This window comes from Octopus sinensis, linkage group LG4 (assembly GCF_006345805.1).
Source record: "Octopus sinensis linkage group LG4, ASM634580v1, whole genome shotgun sequence".
Classification (NCBI taxonomy): domain Eukaryota; kingdom Metazoa; phylum Mollusca; class Cephalopoda; order Octopoda; family Octopodidae; genus Octopus; species Octopus sinensis.
The window spans coordinates 73386025-73411912 of NC_043000.1; the positions used below are offsets into that span (position 1 = coordinate 73386025).

The following is a 25888-nucleotide window of genomic DNA, read 5'->3' on the forward strand; positions in this document are numbered from 1 at the left end:
GATGACCTTGTTCTGATGAGTGAGATGATAGCGGGATTGAGGGAGAAGTTTCGGAAATGGAAGAAGGTATTTGAAAGCAAGCGTTTGAAGGTAACCCTCGGGAAGACAAAGGTGAGGGTGAGTGGGGTGGAAGGAGGAGTGTTAGTGAGTAAGGTAGATCCATGTGGTCTATGGAGGAAGAGAGTAATGGCAAATGTGGTGTTGTGTATGAAATGTAGGAAATGGATTCATGGTAGATGTACGAAAATTAAGGTGACCACTCCCCAGGACTGACAAGAGATTTTATTTGTGGAAGATGAGAGAAAGGAGCTGGTGGAACCAGTGGAAACACTATGTGACGAGGTGGAAACAGCGAGAGGGTTTTGTTATTTTGGAGATATGGTGGATGTGAGTGGTAGATGTGAAGCAGCTGTGAGAGCTAGAGCGAGACTTGGCTGGGTGAAGTTCAGGGAATGTGGAGTGTTATTATATGGGGAAGATGAAAGGAAGGATTTATTGGAGTTACATGAGATCTGTAATACTGTATGGGAGTAAGACATGGTGTTTGAGGGAAAACGAAATAGCAATTTTGAGAAGGACCAAGAGAGCAATGGTGAGAGCAATGTGTGATGTAAAACTATTGGATAAAAGGAAAGCTGAGGACTTGATGGTGATGCTGGGGTTGGAGGAATCTGATCCAATCCTAACTTGTTTTTATCTTTTCATACAAACTCATCACTGCCCTCACTATAACCTCTAGTACACCTCTCTTCCTCAACACCCACTCAATCACCTTCCTTGGAACCCAATCATGTCTTCTCCAGATCAACGAAGCACATGTACAACTCTTTCTCCTTATCTTGGTATTCCTCTTGCAATCTCCTTACAATGAACAGCTGGCAAAGACGAATGGAGTGCAGTGGAATGGATATGTGTTGAGGAGGGATGAGGATCATGTTCTGAGGAGAGTGCTTCAGTTGAAAGTGATTGAACCATGGAAACGAGGTCGACCAAAGAAATCTTTGTGTATGTCTGGTCCACCAAGGTTCAGTCCTTAGTCCCCTCCTATTTATCATAGTCCTCCAGGCAATAACAGAGGAATTCAAAACATGATGCCCCTGGGAGCTCCTCTATGTTGACGACCTTGCTCTAATTGCTGAATCACTATCAGAACTAGAGGAGAAGTTTCAGGTGTGGAAACAAGGATTAGAATCAAAGGGCCTTAGAATCAATCTAGCTAAAAGTCCTAATAAGTAGGAAGGCAGGCAAACCACAAATCCTTTCAGGTAGATGGCCCTGCTCCATCTGCAGTAGAGGTGTAGGTAGAAACTCTATAAGATGTACCCAGTGTAAGCTATGGACACATAAGAGGTGCAGTAATATCAAAGAAAGGCTAACTGGGAAGATAGTTTTTGTATGTGGCAGATGCTCGGGAACAATAAACACTGAAAATGTGCAGGGAACAACTTCTGCCATATTCCAGGGTGCAAAACTAGAAGTTGATAGCTTCCATTACCTAGGTGACCAAGTCAGTAGCGGGGGAGGGTGTGCTGAAAGTAGCTGCTAGAATAAGAATAGCCTGGGCAAAGTTCAGAGAGCTCTTAGCTATGCTGGTTACAAAGGGCCTCTCGCTCAGAGGAAATGGTAAACTGTATGACGCATGTGTACAAACAGTCATGCTACATGGCAGTGAAACATGGGCTGTGACTGCTGAGGACATGCGTAAGCTTGCAAGGTATGAAGCCAGTATGATCCGATGGATGTGTAATGTCAGTGTGTATGCACGACAGAGTGTAAGTACCTTGAGAGAAAAGTTGGACCTAAGAAGCATCAGATGTGGTGTGCAAGAGAGAGGACTGCACTGGTATGGTGATGTGGCGAGAATGGATGAGGATAGCTGTGTGAAAAAGTGTCAAACCTTAGCAGTTGAGGGAACCTATGGAAGAGGTAGACTCAGGAAGACCTGCGATGAAGTGGTGAAGCATGACCTTCGAACTTTAGGCCTCACCAAGGAAATGACTAGAGACCGAGACTTTTGGAAATATGCTGTGCTGGAGAAGACCCAGCAAGCCAAATGAGACCTTGTGGCCTATGCCAGGGGCGTAACCAGCCCACTTATGCATACCTTTCCTTCTTTGGACACTAAACTCTGCTTGTGAAGACCTGTTGAGGCAAGTGAAATTGAAATCAAATTTAATGACTGACATCTGTGCTAGTAGGGTACAAAGAGCACCATACGGGCGTGATCGTTACCAGAGCGGCTAACTGGCTTCCATGCCACTGACATGTAAAAGGCACCATTCGAGCATGATCGTTACCAGCATTGCCTTACTGGCACGTAAAAAAACATTCAAGCAAGGTCATGCCAGTACCGTCTGACTGGCCCCCATGCCAGTGGTACATAAAAGCACCAACTACACTCTCGGAGTGGTTGGCATTAAGAAGGGCATCCAGCTTTAAAAACTCTGCCTGATCAAGATTGGTGTCTGGTTCGCCAGTCCTCAGTCAAATCATCCAACCCATGCTAGCATGGAAAGCAGATGTTAAACGATGATGATGATGATATATATATATATAATACACACACACACACACACACACACACACACACACATATACATGTATGTATATGTACATATTCATAACTGCTGCACCGATCATAATGAAATTTGGAGCACAAAATCCAAGCCTAGGGAGAAGAGTTATGCTGTGTGTTTCATACAATTTCATGGACAAAAATTACTGAATGGATCCTTATGATATTTGAAACTTAGATTCAATGCATAAGGGCGGGTATAATGCAATGTGTTTGGTTTGAATTTCAGATGGCTAAAAGGGAGCAGAACCCCCATGAAAATTCATAAATTTTCGATGTTGATGAAATTTCAACCATGGGTAATTGACACACATCAAGAAGTATTTTCAAAGTTTCCACTTCGCATGAGGATTCTAAGACACCCTAATGGGGGCCTTAACTCCCAAATTTTAGTCATTTCTTTTATGATCCAAAACTAGGTCAAAAGTACTGAATGGATCTTTACAAAATTTGGAAATTATATTCTATGCATAAGGGCCATAACCCCCATGACAATTCATATATTCCTGCTGTTGATGAAATTTTAACCATAGATATTAGACACAAATGAAGTAATATTTATAAAATTTTATCTTCTTACAAGTTAGAAAAACCCTTCCATAGGTACTTAACACCCACAATTTAGTCATTTTATCTAAGCAAAGACGAATACAGTTGTACTCATGGAAGCTGTAGGGTCACCCGAGCATAAAAGATGAGCTTTACTTGTAATTCAGTTGTACAACAGTGTAAGAGTTTGCTTTGATATATACTTAGATTGTGTTTTCTGCAAAGTGGTGCATAAATTGTCAAGTAAATGAGAGGCATCTTTGCCTCCACTGATTCATTTGCAAAGTGTTGAGTAAAGTTATTTGGTTGCAGACCTCTTTTCAGTCTTTTTATTTATCATTGACTCACACGTCCCCAGATGGTAACATTGATTTCAAAACCTTCCCAGATGAGTGAATGGTTATTTAAAGACATTTATAGATTGTATATTTATTTTGTCCAGTTATGTATCAGTATAGTGGTCATTTGCAAACTCCAGAGGTGACACTTTCATTTCTCCTTAGCCCTCATGTCACACAGTTGTTAATGTTTATTTCAGTCGGGTCATGCCCTTCCAATTGCTATAGATTCGTAAGGCATCTTACGGCTGTGCCTGTCACCTGGATGGTGAGGAATCCTACGTTGGGAGTGGTAACAACTAGGGTTGGGTAGCTGACTGCTTATTGTGATAATTCGTCTTTTGATTTCCTGTAGCTTTGCTCTATTTTACAAACCCAGTGAACATATATTTCCTATTTCAAAGAAATTCAAACAATAGATATAAGACCCAAGTTAAAAAGATTCTCAACAATTCAACTTCTCTGGTTGACATTAAGACACCCAACTCCAATAGGGGCGTTAACTCTCACATTTTAGAGCTCCATGACCGCCATTTTTCAGGAGCAAAATCCTTTTAACAGTTTCTATAAGACTGGAATTTTGGAATATGTGCATAAAAATCAGTAGTATGGGATACATGTGGCATGATTACAATTTTTTAGGATGTGTAAAGAGGGAAATAGCCCTCATCTGCAATTTTGATGAAATTCGAAACATAGTTATTCCAGTTCATTACAGAAAATATAACAGAAAAGGGTAATTCTTCAATTGCATGTAACACGAGCAACACTGAATACCTCTGTTAGTATATATATATCTCTATATATAAAACTGAAATGCGTTTTTACCGCTTGGATCGCTTTCAATACCACTACATCCTGTCCGATTCACTCCAAAATTTACAGGGACATGTAGAATGAGGTGACGATGCTCGTGGGCTACCTTAGAAATCCCTATCTTAAAAGGTGTGGTTGCTAGGGGCCATCTTCCTCACTCACGCTATTTCCTCCAGTACCCTCTCACTCCTCTTCATTTGACAAGTCCACTCCAGTTATTTAATGTAAAGTCTTCCTCAAATCACTCTCTCGCTATTTCCTCTCTTCCAAGAACATTTTCACTCACTCTATCTCTTAGCTTCCCATACATTTTACTCATGTATCTATCAGCGTTCATAGACAGAAACAAATATTACATCGCCATCACCATCGCCATCACCATCGCATTCTATTGTCTACCTGTCAACACACACACACACACACATATATACATATATCTAATATTATATTTTAATTTTTATGTTTTTGTTTTTGGTTTTTTACTGTTTCATTTCCCTATTAGTGGTTTTATCTCTAATTTAATTTCTACAGCGTGCACACACACACACACACCTATATGTGGCCCCAGTACACCCGAATGAAATCGGGTTCTCTTCATCAAAATGTGAAAAGGGGTCTACAATTATCATCGCCACAACTTATGTATGTCTTCCTCATTCACTCACTCTTTTTCCTAATGATAATTATCATCGCCACCACCAACACCACCAATACACAATCATGACAATCTTTCTCTTAAAACAAATCATGTTTACATTGCAAAATATTTCATTTTCCCGTCCTCTCTTTCATATATCACCTTTTCTTTCTCGAGCTCTCTCTTTTTTCGCCGTCTCTATTTATTCTACAATGAGTCTATCAATGACAGCCGCAAAAGTTTCAATATTCCTACTTCACCTCTTTCAGAAAGGCAACAGATATTATTTTTTTTGCCGGGTTTAAAGCCCACTACATCCCGTCGGATTCACTCCAAAATTTACACCTTCTCTTTCTACCTCTAACTCCCATTCAATTTCTCTTTATCTCCATTCTTAAAGATAATTATCATCGCCACCACCAACACACAATCTGGACAATCTTTCTCTTATAACAAATCATGTTTACATTGCAACGACGTCTGCCACCTCCGCCGTCTCTATTTATTCTGCAAATGACCAGAACTCGGGAAACTTGATTGAGTGTTCTATGGTCTATGACCAGAACTCGGGAAACTTGGTTGAGTGTTCTATGGTCTATGACCAGAACTCGGGAAACTTGCTTGACTGTTCTATGGTCTATGACCAGAACTCGGGAAACTTGGTTGAGTGTTCTATGGTCTATGACCAGAACTTGGGAAACTTGGTTGAGTCCTCATCTTATAAAATGTGGCCCCAGTAGACCCAAATGAAATCGGGTTATATTAACCAAAATGTGAAAAGGGGTCTAAATGGGGCTGGAAGGGGATTAAAATTTAAAAGAGCGGGTGCTTAGCAATTCTCTGTTACATCAAGCTAAAAAATTTGCGCAAGCCTTTTAATCGTCAATGTGTTGCCGTCCATGATGAAGAAGTTTTGAATGCTTGCCATCGTGAGTCTACTGTTGTGAGAAAGAATCAATTCAAAACTTGGTTTTTAGGGATTTTCTTTTACATCAAGTTCAAAATTTTACGCTAGCCGTTGAACTGTAAATACGTTGCTGTCCGTCGTTAAGAAATGCCAGCCATGGTGACTCTACTATCCTCAAATTCTATCCCTTCAAACTTTGGTTTCCAATATTTTATTATTTTTATTCAGCTCGCAAGTTCGTCTGTCCCTTTTAAATGTTAGTGTTTTGCTGTCTGTCTTGAAGCAGACCTTTCCGTTGTTACTGCCTGATATTTATGATTGCTCTTTCTAAATATTTTATTTCTCAACTTACTCAAGATCTTTTGTTGTTTATAAATGGGAGAGAGATAGATAAAGATAGAGAGTAAGAGAAAGCGAGGGAGAGTCCGAGAGAAAGGAAGAGTAAGAGAGTGGGAAAATGAGAGAGAAAGGAGAGAGAAACAAAGAGGGAGAATCATCATCATCATCATCATCGTTTAACATCCGTTTTCCGTGCTAGCACGGGTTGGACAGTTTGACAGGGGTCTGGGAAGCCAGGAGGCTGCACCAGGCTCCAGTCTGATCTGGCAGTGTTTCGAGAGGTGGATGCCCTTCTAACGCCAACCACTCTGTGAGCGTAGTGGGTGCTTTTTTTGTGCCACCGGCACAGGTGCCAGGGGGGCTGGCAGCAGCCATGATCGGTTGGTGCTTTTTACGTGCCACCAGCACAGAAGCCAGTCAAGGCGGCACTGCAATCCGCCACGTTCGGATGGTGCTTTTTACGTGCTGAAAAGAAGTAACAACCACACTCTTACCCGCGCGTAGAGCTCGTCACCTTCAGCTAGTATATATATAAAACTGAGAATGTGTGTCTGTCTGTCTGTCTGTGTGTTTCCCTAAAACTTGAGAACTACACAACCAATTTCATTCAAATTTTACACATGCCTTACTTAGGGTCCGGGGAGTGTCATCAGCAAAAAAAAATTGTTCAACTTCTTGCCTAGAGCGAGCCCATAGCAATATCATATCTTCTCCACTATTTCAGTATTACGTGTTAAAAGTGAAACAAAAATATTTCTCTATTTTATGTCAGATGCTTTCACTTTAACAATAAAAATAATAATAACAATTGAATTATATGTAGTAAGTAATAAATTAAAATCAAACTAAAGTATAATATAATCGTAACATACAAAAGTAAAAATAGCAATTGGTATAAAATTACATCAATGATTTGAACTTGAATAAGTGGTTTCACATGAATGGGAGTAAATTAAAAATAAAATTAGCATGCAGAAATGGAATAGTCCAGATGGATAATAAAAAATTAAATTAAAGAAAAGACTATTGTCTATAAAATATACAATGTAGAGAAAAAAGAAGGGCTAACAATTCCAGTCTGTTATATATTTTGAGTATTGTTATCACTAGCGATATCAAGATATAACTTTGTATTTTGCATTTTATGTGTAGATGTATATATATAGATGTACATGTAATATGTACACATATATATATACACATATACATGCACTAGCACTATGACCCAGCAATGACGGGTCTTTAATGCTAGTATATATGTATATATATATATATATATATATATCATCATCATCATCATCATCGTTTAACGTCCATTCTCCATGCTAGCATGGGTTGGACGGTTCGACCGGGGATCTGGGAAGCCAGAAGGCTGCACCAGGCTCCGGTCTTATCTGGCAAAGTTTCTACAGCTGGATGCCCTTCCTAACGCCAACTACTCTGTGAGTGTAGTGGGTGCTTTTTATGTGTCACCTGCACTGGTGCCAGGCGAGGCTGGCATCGGCCACGGTCGGATTGGTGCATTTTATGGAAGCCAGTCAAGGCGGCACTGGCTTCGGCTACGATTCGGATGGTGCTTTTTACGTGCCACCGACACGGAAGCCAGTCGAGGCAGCGCTGGCATCGGCCACAATGGGATGGTGCATTTTATGGAAGCCAGTCGAGGCGGCACTGGCTTCGGCTACGATTCAGATGGTGCTTTTTACGTGCCACCGACATGGAAGCCAGTCGAGGCGGCGCTGGCATCGGCCACAATTCGGATAGTGCTTTTTACGTAATTCCAGGGCCCTGGCATCTGCCAGGTGCTAGTCATAGGATTGGTTCAATTTCGATTTCACTTGCCCCAACAGGTCTTCGCAAGCAAGGGGGGTTGCCATAGGTGCCTGTCGTCGGATGAGGTTCGATATCGACTTCGCTTGCTTCAACAGGTCTTTGTGTGTCCAAGGGGGGAAAGGCATATATATATATATATATATATATATATATATATATACACACACATTTACATCAATGTATACACACATAGACATACTTAAAATGAAACAGGGAAAAAAATATAGAGATAAATTCATAAAATATGTATAAAGGGCATGGATACAAATAGTATAGTAAGCAAACTCGTCTACGCATACAAAACATATAGAGATATATACATAAACACACATTCACACCACACACACACTCACACACACACACATACAAATGCAAACACATGCACAGATAAGGATACACATCATAGGAACACAGAATGGACTAAACAGAACAGGAGACATGGATGGGAAGTTGCTAAAGAGCTCACAGGATGTGTGATGAAGGGTTTCTAGACAATGGACGCAAAATAAGAACAGGAATAAACAAGTGAAGAACGAATATATCTTTTTTTTACCTTTTACTTGTTTCAGTCATTAGACTGGAGCACCACCTTGAATTTTTTTTGTCAAAATAATTGATCTAAATACTTATTTTTAAAGTCTGGTACTTATTCTATTGGCCTTTATTGCTGAACTGCTAAGTTACGAGGATGCAAATGCACCAACACCTGTTGTTAAGCATTAGTAGGGAGACAAATATAGACAGATAGACACACACATGTAAATATACATACATACATACACACATGCATGCATGCATGCTTCTTTCTGTCTACCAAATCCACTCACAAGACTTTGCTTAGCTCAGGGCTATAGGAGAAAAACACCTGCTCAAGGTGTCATGGAATGGGATTGAACCCAGAACTATTTGGTTATGAAGCAAGCTTCTTACCACACAGTCATGCCAGCGCCTACCTATGTATAATTAATACATATGTATTATAATTTCAATGGAGGGAGTAAGTCAACCCTCAGTGTTCAATTGGTTCTTACTTTATTGACCCCAAAAGGGGAATTTGAACTCAAAACAAAGATTGATGTGATGCTACTAAGCATCTTGCCTGGTGTGTTAACAATCCTGCTAGCTCAATGCCTATGTTGCATTCCTTATATTACCATTCATTTTGCTTAATATTTCCTTACTAATCTGATTTCAGATTAAGTTGGATTTTCTAAAAGCTACATTTAGGGTTAGAAGCAAAGTTATTGTCGTTGATAGTGATAATTGCCTGATGTTTTGCTAAAACCAAAAATCTGCTGGTAATGTTAAACCTTCCTGTCATGACTTTCGCTTCTCTTTTAGTATTATAATTGGTTTGTGTGTCACTCCTAAGTTTTGTGTTATTGAACAGCTGTGAATGTAGGTAATTTCCTGACTCACAAAAACAAGACTTGTCATATAGACTTTCTTCTTTTTGAGGTTTTTAATTTCTGTGTGTGTGTGTGTGTGTTTGTGTATTTCAATGATGCATATCGCTAAGCATTCTCAAGAAAATTGAAAAATCAATGTTTTCAAATGCATGGTATTTGTGCAACATGAGTTGCATATACCTTTCCTTTTCACTATCAGAAATAGTGATTCAGTGACTTGCTTGTTGAAACATGCGGACAAAAATGCTATGGTTCAAATGTTATTTATAATAACGTATGCCAAAACGAATTTGTGTGTCAGTGTGTTACACTTTGATCTTCTCTCTCGCTATTCAGTGATACTTCTAATATTCCTCATGCTGGGGTGAGAGTAATAGTAGGCATAGAGATGGTGAGGACAGTAGTAGATTGACAGTTGTGATGGTAATGGGGTGATAGTAATAGTATGAGCCGTAGTTGTGATAGAGGTAGAGGCGACAGTGATGATGGTGGTGGTGGTAGCCGAGGTGGTTAGGGATGACGGTGATAGTAAGTAATGTGAGAGACAGTGGTGATGGTGGTGAAGGGGAAGGTGACAAAGTCAACGGTATTGGTGGTGGTGGCATCAGAAGTTCGAATGGTATGTGTATGGCAGGTGTGGTGGCAATGGTGATGGTGCTGCTGATATTGATGGTTGAAAACAATCAACAGGAAGAGATGGAGTGAGAAAGAGGTTAGACAGAAAAAAAAAATTGTACTGACACCCAAACAAGAAGACAAAAAATGTTATTTATCATGCAGCTTTGCAATAAGTTTCAAGTTGACAAATTATATCATTATTTTGATGAAAATTGTTCATTGCTTGAAAAATATTGGTCAAATTTAATAAAATTTAATATGTACTCAATGCACGAAGTATTATTGTTGGGCCCAAGGCTCAATAAAGAGCTCTCCACAGGAGCTAGCTTAAAATAAATGACACCTTGATGTTTATACTTTTGTAACAGTTTTATTTTGTAACTTATTAAGTAAATTCTTAATTTTCTCATCCTACACTTGAATGTATTAGTTGTCAATATAATTGATCTTTTTTAGTTACTAATAAAATTAGAGGTGTTCTTTAGCTAAAATAGTTTCCAGTTAATTCAAACTGTTTTGTGAATATTCTTAAAAACAACAACAAAAGTTGTGACTTGTTCTGGATTTTTGCATTTTGTTAGAGATTTGTAGATATTGGCGCTATGTCTTTTCGTCCAGTGTCACTTCATCCATGTCTTTTCGTCTGACAGTATTTTTGTCCAACGACTTTTTGCCCAATTTTAAATAAACTCTTTAGAAACAAGGTGAAATATCTCTAATGATATATTCACAGAACTATAACAAGCCTTGTTATAGGATTGTTATTATCATTCTTTTTCTTTCTCTCTCTTAAGTATGGTGCTGTGTATAGAGGGTGCTGCAAATTTAGTATACATATTTTTAATTTACCCATCCCAAAATGACAAAGTTCATAGTATCAACCAAAGACAAAACAAAAGTAGTTGATGAAAGTAATTACATTTATGATTTTCTTTCAAGCATTACAAAACTAAGAAAAGAATACTGGAGATATGAGAAAAGAAGGCTATATTCAGTGCGAATTCACACTGTAATGGAAAACAATGAGCCAAAACTTATTTATTTTTCTAGTGGGTACCTTCATCCAGCTGATGTAGATTTGTTAAATGCTAGAAAAGCAGTTGCAGAAATAAAGCATGAAGCGGTGGAAAACATAGCAGCAAGTTTGCATAGCATAATAGCGGCTAAGTTTACGCAGCTAACAGAAAATACTTGCTCACAACTTCTTCGTTTGCCTGTACTTTTCAGGATTATTCAAAGGTGCTGACAAAAAAATTCTGGATTTGCCGCTAATCCAGGGGCTAGGACTGGTTTTAAAATACCTCAACAATATTGTAAACTTGATAATGGCGAACAGTTTCTGAGATACGATTCAGGTATTGAGGATCAACAATGCTTACTAGTATTTGCATCAGAAAGTGCTCTTCAGGATATAGCATCATATCATCATTGGGCATGTGATAGAATGTTCAAAATTGTGCCAGAACAGTTGTTTCAACTGTTTAACATTCATGTACAAGTTAAAGGTAGCAGTTTTCACAGGTCTTTGCATTACTACCGAATAAAACAAATCAGATATATGAATTTGTTTGGGTGTGTGCCAGGGAAAAGCACCACTGATGCTATATTCCTGGTAAGGCAGCTGCAGGAGAAATACCTAGCCAAAGATAAGCCCCTGTACCTGGCTTTCGTTGACATGGAGAAAGCCTTTGATAGGCTTGGAGAAAGCCTTTGATAGGGTACCCCGATCCCTCATCTGGTGGTCAATGAGGAAACTAGGGATAGATGAATGGCTGGTGAGGGCTGTGCAAGCCATGTACAGAGATGCCGTAAGTAAGGTTAGGGTTGGCAACATGTACACAGAAGAATTCAAAGTAGAGGTTGGGGTCCACCAGGGTTCAGTACTCAGCCCCCTCCTATTTATCATAGTCCTCCAGGCAATAACAGAGGAATTCAAGACAGGTTGCCCCTGGGAGCTCCTCTATGCTGACGACCTCGCTCTAATTGCTGAGTCACTATCAGAACTGGAGGAGAAGTTCCAGGTGTGGAAGGAGGGTTTAGAATCGAGGGGCCTTAGAGTCAACCTAGCTAAATCCAAAGTACTAATAAGTAGAAAGGTAGGCAATCCACAAATGTCCTCAGGAAGATGGCCCTGCTCGATCTGTAGAAAAGGTGTAAGTAGAAACTCTATAAGATGTACCCAGTGTAAGCTATGGACACATAAGAGGTGCAGCAATGTCAAAGGTAGGCTAACTGGGAAGATAGTTTTCATATGTGGCAGATGCTCGGAAGCATTGACCTCCGAAAATCTGCAGAAAACAACTTCCGTCACTTTCCAGGGGGAAAAATTAGAAGTAGTTGATAGCTTCCGTTATCTAGGTGACCAAGTCAGTAGTGGGGGTGGGTGCGCTGAGAGTGTAACTGCTAGAATAAGAATAGCCTGGGCAAAGTTTAGGGAGCTCTTACCTCTGCTGGTGACTAAAGGCCTCTCGCTCAGAGTAAAGGGCAGACTGTATGATGCATGTGTTCGAACTGCCATGCTACATGGCAGTGAAACATGGGCCGTGACTGCTGAGGACACGCGTAAGCTCATGAGGAATGAAGCCAGTATGCTCCGATGGATGTGTAATGTCAGTGTACTTACTCGACAGAGCGTTAGTTCCCTGAGAGAAATGTTGTACCTAAGAAGCATCAGTTGTTGCATGCAAGAGAGACGATTGCGCTGGTATGGTCATGTGGCGAGAATGGATGAAGATAGGTGTGTGAGAAAGTGCCAATCCCTAGCAGTTGAGGGAACCCGTGGAAGAGGTAGACCCAGGAAAACCTGGGACGAGGTGGTGAAGCACGACCTTCGAACGTTAGGTCTCACCATGGAAATGACTAGAGACCGAGACCTATGGAAGTATGCTGTGCGTGAGAAGACCTGGCAAGACTAGTGAAGCCATAACCCGTGGCCCCTACCTGGGACGTAGTCAGTCCACCTGTGCATACCTTCCTGATTGTGACACTTGTGAAGACCTGTTGAGGCAAATCAAATCAAAGTCAAATTGAATCAAGTCAAACCAAATCAAAATAGATAAACATCAATGGAATTTGTATCCTTGTGGTACCAGTGCCGGTGGCACATAAGAAAACCATCCGAACGGGACCGTAGCCAGTACCGCATTGACTGGCCTCCGTGCCGTGGGCACGTAACAAACACCATCCAATCGTAGCCGTTCGCTAGCCTCGTCTGGCACCTGTGTCGGTGGCACATAAGAAAAACACCGAAAACACCATATCCGAGCGTGGCCGTCTGCCAGCCTCGTCTGGCACCTGTGTCGGTGGCACATAAAAGCACCCACTACACTCTCGGAGTGGTTGGCATTAGGAAGGGCATCCAGCTGTAGAAACACTGCCAGATCTGACTGGCCTGGTGTAGCCTTCGGGCTTGCCAGACCCCAGTTGAACACCGTCCAACCCATGCTAGCATGGAAAGCGGACGTTAAACGATGATGATGATGATGATGATGAATTATTTATTGAGCAATTGAAAATTATGCAACCTAATGCATATCTGCTTGATCTCATGGCAGATTTCAAAGTTGCAGTTCATAAGGCATTTAATTCATCATTCTCTAATTCATCTATTGTGGCCTGTTTGTTTCATTTAAGCCAATCAATGTTTAAAAAAATTGCAGAATTAGGCCTCAAAGAAAAATACAATACAGACTCTGAATTCTGAGTTAAAATTCGATGTTTTCAGCATTAGCCTTCCTACCCGTCGATGATGTCAAAGAGGTCTATGAAGAATTAATAGACAATGAAGAAATACCTACAGAATTCATTGCTTATTTCACCTTGACTTACATAGGCATTGCGAGAGGACGTGGTGCTAGACAAAGGAGAGAACCACCTACATTCCTGATAGCTGTATGGAATGTTAATCAGCATTCTCTTCAAGATCTCACCAGAACAAATAATGCTGCGGAGGGTTTTCATTCTGCAATAAAGTGTTCGGCGGGTGATGTACATATGAATATTTGAAAATTAATCAAAACTCTGAAGGAAGAGGAAGGATTCAAATCCTTCGAGGAGATCCGTCAAATTCATGTACACGATATCGAAGAATAACTGAACACCTCAAAGATTGTTCATTGAATATGGGTCAACAAGAAAAATTGATTTTTTGAAAAGTGTGGCATATAATTTGTATCAGTTTTAAGTGATCATAATAAACCATTAGTTATATTTTATTACTTTTTAAAATGACTTTTTAAAATACATTTTTCCACAGTATTTTACTTGAATCCTATCGATAAAATTCTCAATGATTATTTGATTTTCATGTTCACCTTGTTTTCTAAAGTTTATTTAAAATTGGACAAAAAGTCACTGGACAAAAAGACGGACAAAAAGATGTGGACAAAGTGACAGATGAACAATCAGGTCGCGGTAAATATTTTTGCTTATTTCTGATGTTCTTGTTTATTTCTTTATATTTAGACCAGTCCATTGAAAATGGTGATGGTGGCAAATCTGACACCACTTTACATGATGGTAACAATCAGAGTGATGTATTAAAGGAAGATATGAAAGTGTTAACTGGAGACTCTGGTTTAAATCCTGGACAGCATTATTTAATTGTCTCCAAAGATACAGCAGGTAAGTTGTTTTACTAATACCAGTAAACTTGTGCCTTCATTTCTTTTGTATCACAAAAGATCACTGCAGGTCGATAGAACATGCATGCACATACACAGATATGCCAGGCTCTCTGATATATTTCAATCTTTCTGTGTTGAGTATGAAATATACATTGTTTCATTAATGATAAGCCATCTAAGTTAAAACATGCAAATTAAGCTATTTACTGGTAAATGGTATATGGCCTTGCTCAAAATGTAGGAAAGGAGTTGGAAGAAATTCCATTCACTGTACCCAGTGTAAACTATGGACACATAAGAGGTGTAGTGGAATCCCAGGTAGATTAACAGATAAAGTCATCTTTGTATGTGGCAGATATGCAGGAACAATAAGCACTAAGAGTACATGGGACTTAGATTCTCTCAAATGCCAAGGAAGCTCTTTTGTGGTTGTAGATAGTTTTTGTTACCTAGGTGACCAAATTAGCAATGGTGGAGCATGCGCTGAAAGTATTAATTTCAAGAATAAGAATAGGGTGGAGGAAGTTCAGAGAGCTATTACCTCTGTTAGCAACAAAAGGACTCTCTGTGAGTGAAAGATGCTTGTGTGAATGGTTATACTCCATAGTAGTGAGACATGGACTCTGAATGCAGAAGACATGCATAGACAAGGCCCTTCCTAATGACAACTATTCCAAGAGTGTAGTGGGTGCTTTTAGGCGCCACTGACATAGGTGCCATTTGCGTGACACCAGTATCTACCACAACTGCGATTTAACTTGGTTTGATGGGTCTAAAAATCCTTTGCCTATCTAGATGACATCATAGCTGGCAAAAACCAATATGAACATAACCTCAGAAGATTTATCCATACAGCAAAAACATTGGGCATCAACAAGGGCAACAACCAATTTTGTCAGAAGCAAATCAGCTTCCTCGGACACATCAGAAATTCAGCAATAGAACCCGATCCTAAAAGGTACTAGACTCTACTAAATGAATAAACAACACTGAGAGAACATATTATGCAAAGTGGATACCTCAGTGCTCCCACCCCACTGTTCTACTTACTAGGACCAGAGAGAATATCAACAAAGCCAGACTGCCAGAAACAAAAACAGGGCTTACAAGCTGGAAGGCTGCACCAGATTCCAGTTTGATTTGGTAAGGCATTGAAACCTTACCAAATCAAACTGGAATCTGGTGCAGCCTTCCAGCTTGTAAGCCCTGGTCAAACTGTCCAACCCATGCTAGCATGGGAAACAGACGTTAAATGATGATGATGTTTCTTTCTATGAATTTGTCCATGACATGCTGAAAAATTATGATGGCATTGGTACAAACAAAGGGGCGGTGTTTAAACTCATGCAGTTTCCCCCACTGCTTCGAACACTGTCAACTTATAGTCTGGGTAGGAGTTCCACCTGGTGATATGCAGCTATTATATCTATATTTCTGAAAACCTTGTTTACTGTTATTTTATTTAGAAGATCATTGATCCAGGGAGTTGGGTAGGCATCCAGTTGTGTGTAGATATTTATAGTGTTCTAGTAGATGATTACTAGTCTTTTCTTTCTTCCATTAGATGTCACGAAACATTGAGCTCATCAGGGACTACAGCTCACCTGAATTATGTCCTCTGAAAGCAACTTATCTATTTGGTGCTCATTAAACTCTGCACCTTGAAGTTGTTGCAATTGGTTTGAGTTAGTGGTCTTAATGCCTGGAAGAAGTTCATATGTGGTGCATTTGAAACTTGACATGGACATGCAAAATGACACAGGCTTGCACATACCCTTGAAGTCAATTGTGACTACTGAGCGTTGACTGAGGATATTGATTCTGATGATCATTGGAACTACAAATTGGTTGGCCATAACGAAAGTAACATATATGTTATTTCCCAGTTGCAGTTTGCTCCTGAATTTGCCTTTAATTTCCAGTACTGTATTGTTGGCCAGCCTAACTTTTCCTGGGCTGGTATAATCATATTGTAATCCCCAGGCTGCAAGAAGATTCACTTCCACAAATGTCCTATCAGAACCCATATCTAGAAGGCCTTGTGCATTGTTGCACTTAATCTTAATGAGTACCAGCGATCCCATATCGTTAGTAACTGCTAAAATGATGGTCGATAAGCTTCCATCACTGTTTCTCTTTGACTCACTCTCAGGCTCCATGATAACTATTGTTTTAGGGGAATTTTGTTTGTTTTTTGGTGGCTTTTTGAGAGGCAGACCATCTCCCAGTGGCTTTTCTTCTGACACCTTCTGTAAGTGGAGTTTCTTACCAGGCATTGATTTTTTTTTATGGATGTCTCCACTACACCAAAAGCATGTTGATTTTGCAGCTGCAAAAGTAATGGTTGATCATTACCAGATGTGAGTTGTGATGGGTTTGCAAGTGTCCTCAGTAGCCACTTCCATGGTAGCAGTAGCTCTATCAATGACTTAACTGTTTCTCCAATATCTGATGAGGAATGTTACAGGTACCTAGTGGTGGTTAAAAACTTATCTTACAATGGCACCTGTAACAAGACATGTCACTAAAGAAAATTACATTTATTTATAGACATCTCTATCTATCTATCTATCTGTCTGTCTGTCTGTCTGTCTGTCTGCATGGACAGACGCTAGTCAAATGGGCTCCACATAAGTTGGCCACTTTTACATGTTTAAAACTCCTTGTTGTCAAATATTTTGTTTTTAATCGTTGTGCAAGATCATTCACTAAAAAACCTGAGAATTATTCACATAGAATTCCGCCCCTGTATGGGCGAAATTACCAAAAGTTTCAAAATTTTCGTGGGTTCTTTTTAGCCTTTTTTCATTTTGAAAATGGCAACAGGAAACCACGTGGCTAGCTCGCCAGTCTTGCGGAACGGTAGCGAAACACTATTGTTGCTATTAGCTGCTAAACCTCGCAGCTTGAACACCACTGTCACCACCACCACCACCACCACCACAACAACAAAACTAACGTTGAGAGACCATTCACCATCGCCACCACCAAAGACATTAACTTAGATTTTCCCCCACTCCCTACACCACTTATCGATGAAAGAAGGACAGAGAAAGGGATTTCAAAAACGAATACAAACACAAACATGAATCCCAGTACCACCACCATCACTACCAACAACAACAACGAAATCAGCACAAAGCCGCCTACTGAAGACAACACTGCCAACACCAACACCACTACCACGACTTCAACGAACTCCACTGCCACTAACACCATCAAAAATAGAACTAACTTCACGGAAGCCATAAAACAAAAAGGACAATCGTAAAATTCACCGCACAGGAAATAAACCTCACAAAGGCACTTTTCACCAAAGAAGGAGATAAATTGCATCTTCACATTCCACAACACATTGTGGAAAACACACACAAAAAAACCAATAATATACAAAGTCATCAACAAGAAGACAAGACGACCAGAAAATGCACTGCAGGGAAAAATTGAAAAATGCCTTAGGAGTATGTTAGTTGGGGACATAAATTTAGCACAGTCCAAGTACGTTTCCTCAATGAAAATCTTGCAAAATGATTTTCCACATTGGAGCTGCATTCAGATGATTTGGTAATGATACCAACTTATTTAGGCCAGAGGGTGATGAAAGTCCAAATAAAAAATGTACCAATTGAAGTCGAAATACAATGGTTAGTCTCTGCCATCTGCTTTGAAATGGCAGAGACAAACATTCTTGAAATCGCTATTCTAGAACAAAAAAACTGGGTGGGAAAATCAATCCAATTCCTCCTTCAATTGGATGAAACAACAAGAGAAAAGATACCCACCACTATAGAACTGCCAGAAGGCTACAAACTCTATGTAATGGTAGAGGGCAGGTGACCATGTTGCTATTTGTGCGGAAGCGAAACATATTTGAAAAAGAAGTGTCCAACCACTGCACAACAAGAGCAACAACAACCACTACCACAACCAAAACACTCCAAGAAAAAAGCACTACTACCCACACCACCATCAACACAGAAGACGACAAGAGAAGCACACTAAGCTAATCCATCAACAACCAAAAATAATACAATACCTGATAAAATATCAACACCACCAACAACAGCAAGAACTAAAGGAACAGAAAAACAAAAAAATATACAAAAACTGATTCCCCATCCCCTATACCGCACTCACCACACACAAACACTCAACAACCAACAGCAACGAAAACAACACAACCACTTACACAGACATACATAGAAGCCTACAACATACTCCTACCCCCTTCTGATTCCTCAGAAAATTCATCGGAAGACGAAACCAGCGAGGAATGGCAAATAGCTAGAAAAGGAAGGAAAAAAAAAGAGCAGAAACACAACCAAACCAAATGCAAACACAAACAAAGCAGGGAGAAATACATCTCCCGAAGACATTTTGAAACCCACCACAAACAACAGCCACACCAACACCACAAAAATATATACAGCAAACATGCTCACAGCTATAGACACCAAAAACACAAATTTGATGGAATACATCAAATCAAAAACAAACATCACAGAAGATGATATAAAAACAAACAATCACCCATACACAACACCACCGGATCACATCAAAATACTATATACCTCCAGAAGTCTGCACCACACACTAAAAGGCTTTTTTTTCCCAGTGCAGTTGGTAAATGCCAAAAATACCTCACGAAGAAACTTTACTGGGATCTCCTCGAGGACAAACCAAAGGAGGAGAAAAAGCAAAAACTGTCGAGCAGTAAGTAACCCTCTGTTCCTTTCGCTTGTATTTTAATTCACTAGGATTATGATCAAGATTGGTTGTGTAATTGCACGTGGCTTGGGGTCCCCTTGGAAACAAGGGTACCTCTTAAATGACATAAAGTCACACAAGTTAGAAATCATAGCCATAAGTGAGACCAGACACCACAATCCGCAAGCCCTAAAGACCATGTTTGGCGGACAGTTCAACATTTATTTTCCCCCCTGTCTGCCAAGAATGGGCGGTAGTGGCACCGCAGTACTTTTTCGCAGTAGTCTGGATCTCAAAGTAACGACAATATTCGTAGACCCGGAGGGTAGACTGGTCGTCCTGGATGTTGACGGCAGCAATGGGTGCGCTTTTCGACTTGTATCAGTCTACGCACTAACAGGTCAGGTGGATTTCTTTCAACATCTAGAAGTATTCTTGGGAACGTCTCGTCCTTTACTCTTAGTGGGGGATTGGAATGCTACCTTGGACATGCATGTTGACTCCGTGGGCAGAGATAGGAATAGACAGGGATGCAAATGCCTCAGAGACCTGCTCAGACGCTTTCAACTGTCTGACAGGTACCGACTCGACCACCCGAATGCGCCAACATGGACATGAAGCAACTGCATCGGGTTGTCGAGATCGTATCTAGATAGGATACTTTGTAGGACAGTAGATAGAGATAGCGTAGGATGTCCACAATTCCACATAGTCAGCTACACAGATCACAAACTTGTGATATGTATGCTAGACTTAGGTAAGACACAGGCAGGGTCCCGGATACTGGAAACTAAACGCGTCTTTCCCATCGAGACAGGTTTTCTGAGACCGGATTAGCACACTAGTAAAGAGGGCTTTGACGGGAGCCATCATCAACAACAAATGGTGGTTTTCCCTCAAGAGAGCAGTAAAAGTAGAAGCGATTAGGTACAGCAAAGCACTAGCCATAGATAGAAACAGAGTAGAGGGGGAGCTAGTTAAGAAGCAAGAAGAGGCAATTAGAAGTGGCATTGCATCTGACGTTTTGGCGGCGAGGTTGGCCCTCGACCAATACTTGTCAGAGCTAGGATGCGTGCTCTAAGGAATGAAGGTGTTGGAGCCACGCAAGAGGCCTGGGTGGCAGAGGCGCAACAGGGCAACAAATCCACCATTCGGTCTCTGGTAGATGAACAGGGGCGCGAATTGCTCGAGCCAAGTAAAATGTGTGAGGCCTTTCAACAGCATTTTGCCCGACTGTTCAGGACGAGTGGCAGGCAAGAACGTAGGGTAGACTTCAGTGCCTACCTACACAACCTACCACGACTCTCAACAAGAGAGGCAGGGCACTGCGAAGGTGCCATCACGGCGGCGGAAGTTCAGGACGTGATGGCAGAATGCTCGAGCGACACGAAATTTACAGTTGTATGCCAGACTTGTTTGGAGACGTCTTGGCAGCAGTGTACTGCAACTGGCAGCAAAACGGGAGCATTCCTGGTTTTGTGAGCCGAGGAGACGTAACACTGCTGAAGAAAGATCTAAACGAGGGGGATGTAATAGATCACTTTAGGCCCATCACTCTGCTTAATGCAGACTTGAAAATTTTGGCCAAGGTGTTAGCCAAGAGGTTGGCGCTTGTCATCGAGAAACTGGTCGACAAAGTGCAAATGTGTGCCGTGCTGGGCCGGAGCATCCATGACAACCTCCACCTGATGCGCTACATCATAGACAGGGTAGTTAAGGAACCTGGCATGGGTGGGGCGCTGATCAATTTGGATCAATCGAAAGCTTTCGATAGGGCAGACCATTGATACTTGGAGGCTGTCCTCAGAGCGGCTGGTTTTGGTCCAGTCTTCCGCGGCTGGATAGCCGCTTTGTACAGAGGTATCCATTCGGTAATTCGCGTAAATGGACATCTATTGAGACCTTTCGACATTGCACATTCGGTCCGTCAAGGATGCCCCTCTCGTTGCTTCTCTACGTATTGACTCTTGAGTCATTATTGCGGAAGCTAGCAGCTCTGAGGGGCATCCTGTGAGAATTGGGATGCGGGATGAGCGTGTCTGCATACGCGGACGACATCACCGTCATAGTGTCTAGCCATGAGCATATCGAGCTGGTTGGCGAGACACTGAAAGACTACGAAGCGGTGACAGGAGCAAAAATCACCGGGAAAAATTAGTGGGCTTGCGACTCGGCACCTGGAGAAGCAAGCCGATGCTGTCCACCAGCGCCTCCGTCGTCGGACGCTGAGCTAACGGTCCGGTCGAGTTGCTCGGGCTCTGGTTTGGTCCGGACCTCCAAATGGAGAAAGACTAGGAATGAGATAACGTGTAGGGTGGTCACTCTCGCCCGGCAATGAAGGAAACGAAGGAAACTGTCCCTAAAAAGTCGGGCGGAGGTGGCAAACTTGTACACCGAGTTCATCTTCTACTACCGCCTGACCGTCGTACCTTGATCGAAATTGCAAGAGACAGGCCTACAATTCCAGTCTGTTATATATTTTGAGTATTGTTATCACTAGCGACATCAAGATATAACTTTGTATTTTGTATTTTATGTGTAGATGTATATATATAGATGTACATGTAATATGTACACATATATATACACATATATACATGCACTAGCACTATGACCCGGCAACAACGGGTCATAATGCTAGTTTATTTATAAAATTATTCTAAGTTTTATATCTCTATAAATTCATACATAGCTTATATAGAATTATACTGATATATTCACTACTTATAAAAAAACTGCTTAGATTAAAATTTTATTAATATATAATTAGCATGTTCTATTACCTCAATACTCCTTTATTAATACCAGTAAATATCATTTAATCAATATTCACAAATACCATCTGATGAGCTAGTATTTAAGTATACAATATGTAGAAATATTAAACTATTTCTATATAATTTCTTTTCCTCTCTCTATTGTAGTAAAAGTTTGGGATCTTTTCCTTTTGAACGGCACTTTTTAACATAATTTCTAGGTAACTAAAAAGTTTTAAACTTCGTATACTGGTAGAATGTGTTTATAAAACATCATTTTCTCTTGGTTTTATTGAGAAATTTCTATAGTTTGCAAGATATTTCGTCTGAAATTTCGAGCATTTCGGCTATTTTAACCAATCGATTACCTCCATTGAGCTAAAATCATTTGCTGCGTCTAAAACTGAAACATCCTGTCACTAACCCTAACCCTAAATTTTTTTTTCTTCTTTGTTAAATTAATTTAATTGTTACGCACATGCGTAACAATTAAATTAATTTAACAAATAAGAAAAAAAAATTAGGGTTAGGGTGAGGTTTAGGGTTAGTGACAGGATGTTGTCTCAGTTTTAGACGCAGCAAATTATTTTAGCTCAATTGAGGAAGCACTCCGACGGTTACGACGACGAGGGTTCCGGTTGATTTGAATCAACGGAACAGCCTGCTCGTGAAATTAACGTGTAAGTGGCTGAACACTCCACAGACACGTGCACCCTTAACGTAGTTCTCGGGGATATTCAGCGTGACACAGAGAGTGACAAGGCCGGCCCCTTGAAATACAGGTACAACAGAAACAGGAAGTAAGAGTGAGAGAAAGTTGTGGTGAAAGAGTACAGCAGGGATCACCACCATCCCCTGCCAGAGCCGCGTGGAGCTTTTAGGTGTTTTTGCTCAATAAACACTCACAACGCCCGGCCTGGGAATCGAAACCGCGATCCTATGACAGCGAGTCCGCTGCCCTAACCACTGGGCCATTGCGCCTCCACACTCAATTAGCTCAATTAGAGGCGATTCATTGGTTAAAATTCCAAAAATTAAACTACGTTAAACAAACGAATTACAATTTTATCAAGAAAGTAATTGAGGTAATCAGAGTATGCGATAGAATACTTAAGATTAGATTAGCGCTTCATCATAGTTTAGCAACCATTATATCAGCCTATGCTCCTCAGTCGGGGCTACCTGATGGACAGAAAGACTGATTCTATGACACTCTACTGCAGACTACCTCGTTGACGGACGACAGAGACCTTCTCTTTGTGGCTGGTGACTTCAATGGTCACGTTGGACGACATGCTGGGGGCTTCCATGGCATACATGGAGGCTATGGCTTTGGTTCCCGCAACGAGGAGGGAACCAGGCTGCTGGAGTTCTGCGATGCAAATAATCTTATGATTTTCAACACTAACTTCAGGAAACCTACCAGCCACCTAGTCACCTACCGATCGGGCCAACATACCAGCCAAATTGACTACATCCTTGCCAGGCAAAGGGAGAGATGGCTACTTATAAATGCCAAAACCTTCCCAGGCGAAGAATGTACCCCACAACATAGACTGGTAGTTAGTGACTTTAGGATCAGGACTAGGAGGACAACCAGAAGACGACCAACATGGAGAAGAAGGATCTGGAAGCTTAAAGATCCTGCGAATGGACAGAGATTTAGAGACATGCTACTTGAAGCCTTTGACGAAGTAGAAGGGGATAGAGTATCACATGGGGTAGAGGGCAACTGGACGTTTCTAAGGGACAACCTGCTGAGAGCCACTGACCAGATCTGTGGCTGGTGCAAAATCCCCTCTCGTCCCAAGGTAACGTGGTGGTGGAACAGTGTTGTAGACAGGGTTATTAGAGAAAAGAGACAGACTTGGAAGCACTGGAAGAATGGTGGTAGCAGGGAATTGTATCAAGCTGCTAAAAGGGAAGCCAGGAAACAGGTCTATCTAGCCAGAGGGGAAGCAGATAAGAAAAAATTTGCCAATGTTCTGCGCTGTGAGGACCAAAGACTGGAGGTGTTTCGCGTTGCAAGACAGTGTGTGAGAGAGAATTGTGATGTGGTAGGAGAGAAGTGTGTTCACATGGAAAATGGTTTACTTGCGCTAAACGAGGATGCAAAGAGAGAGGCTTGGAGACGCCACTATGAAAGGTTGCTGAATAAAGAAAATGAATGGGATAAAGAGAGTCTGCCGAACGTTGACCCAACAGAGGGACCAGCTATCAGGGTTGATAGTTCCTTGGTAGCTAAGGCAATTAGAAGCATGAAGACAGGGAAAGCCCCAGGCCCATCAGGTATCACTGCAGAGATGCTCAAAATATCTGGTAGTGTCGGCTATAGCCTAGTCACCTGTATAGTTAATCAGGTGATACATGAAGGAGTCATACCCAATGACTGGTGTAGCAGCATAATAGTCAACTGCTACAAAGGTAAAGGTGACGCCCTAGATACAAATAATTACAGAGGTATCAAGCTGTTGGATCAGGTGATGAAGGTTACAGAGAGGGTCATAAGCCAACTAATTAGAGAGAGAGTTAGTTTAGATGAGATGCAGTTTGGGTTCGTGCCAGGGAAAAGTACCACTGATGCTATATTCCTGGTAAGGGAGCTGCAGGAGAAATACCTAGCCAAAGATAAGCCCCTGTACCTGGCTTTTGTTGACACGGAGAAAGCCTTCGACAGGGTACCCCGATCCCTCATCTGGTGGTCAATGAGGAAACTAGGAATAGATGAATGGTTAGTGAGAGCTGTGCAAGCCATGTACAGGGACGCTGCTAGTAAGGTGAGGGTTGGCAACGAGTACAGTGAAGAATTCCGGGTAGAGGTAGGGGTCCACCAAGGCTCAGTCCTCAGCCCCCTCCTATTTATCATAGTCCTCCAGGCAATAACAGAGGAATTCAAGACAGGATGCCTTTGGGAGCTCCTCTATGCTGATGACCTTGCTCTAATTGCTGAGTCACTATCAGAACTGGAGAAGAAGTTTCAGGTGTGGAAGTAAGGTTTAGAATCGAAGGGCCTTAGAGTCAATCTAGCTAAAACCAAAGTCGTAATAAGTAGGAAGGTAGACAAATCACAAACGCCTTCAGGTAGATGGCCCTGCTCGATCTGTAGAAAAGGTGTAAGTAGAAACTCTATAAGATGCACCAAGTGTAAGCTATGGACACATAAGAGGTGCAGCAATGTCATAGGAAGGCTAACTAGGAAGATGGTTTTTGTATGTGGCAGATGCTCGGGAGCATTAACCTCTGAAAATCTGCAGAAAACAACTTCCGTCACTTTCCAGGGGGAAAAACTAGAAGTAGTTGATAGCTTCCGTTATCTTGGTGACCAAGTCAGTAGTGGGGGTGGGTGTGCTGAAAGTGTAATGGCTAGAGTAAGAATAGCCTGGGCAAAGTTTAGGGAGCTCTTACCCCTGTTGGTGACCAAAGGCCTCTCGCTCAGAGTAAAAGGCAGACTGTATGATGCATGTGTACGAACAGCCATGCTACGTGGCAGTGAAACATGGGCCGTGACTGCTGAGCACATGCTTAAGCTCGCGAGAAATGAAGCCAGTATGCTCTGATGGATGTGTAATGTCAGTGTGCATGCTCGACAGAACGTTAGTACCCTGAGAGAAATGTTGGACCTAAGGAGCATCAGTTGTGGTGTGCAAGAGAGACGATTGCGCTGGTATGGTCATGTGGCGAGAATGGATGAAGATTGGTGTGTGAAAAAGTGCCAATCCCTAACAGTGGAGGGAACCCGTGGAAGAGGTAGACCCAGGAAAACTTGGGACGAGGTGGTG

General features: G+C 41.3%; 1 protein-coding gene across 7 annotated transcripts in view; it reads left to right on the top strand.

Moving 5' to 3' along the window:
• The window catches only part of LOC115210414 (cyclin-D-binding Myb-like transcription factor 1), a 145798-nt gene that overhangs the window by 29664 nt on the left and 90246 nt on the right, over window positions 1-25888 (top strand). For all 7 annotated transcript variants that reach the window (XM_036502147.1, XM_036502149.1, XM_029779013.2 and 4 more), the window contains one exon: window positions 14486-14644. In XM_036502147.1, coding sequence (XP_036358040.1) covers window positions 14486-14644 — 159 coding nt within the window. The remainder of the gene's footprint in view (window positions 1-14485; window positions 14645-25888) is intronic.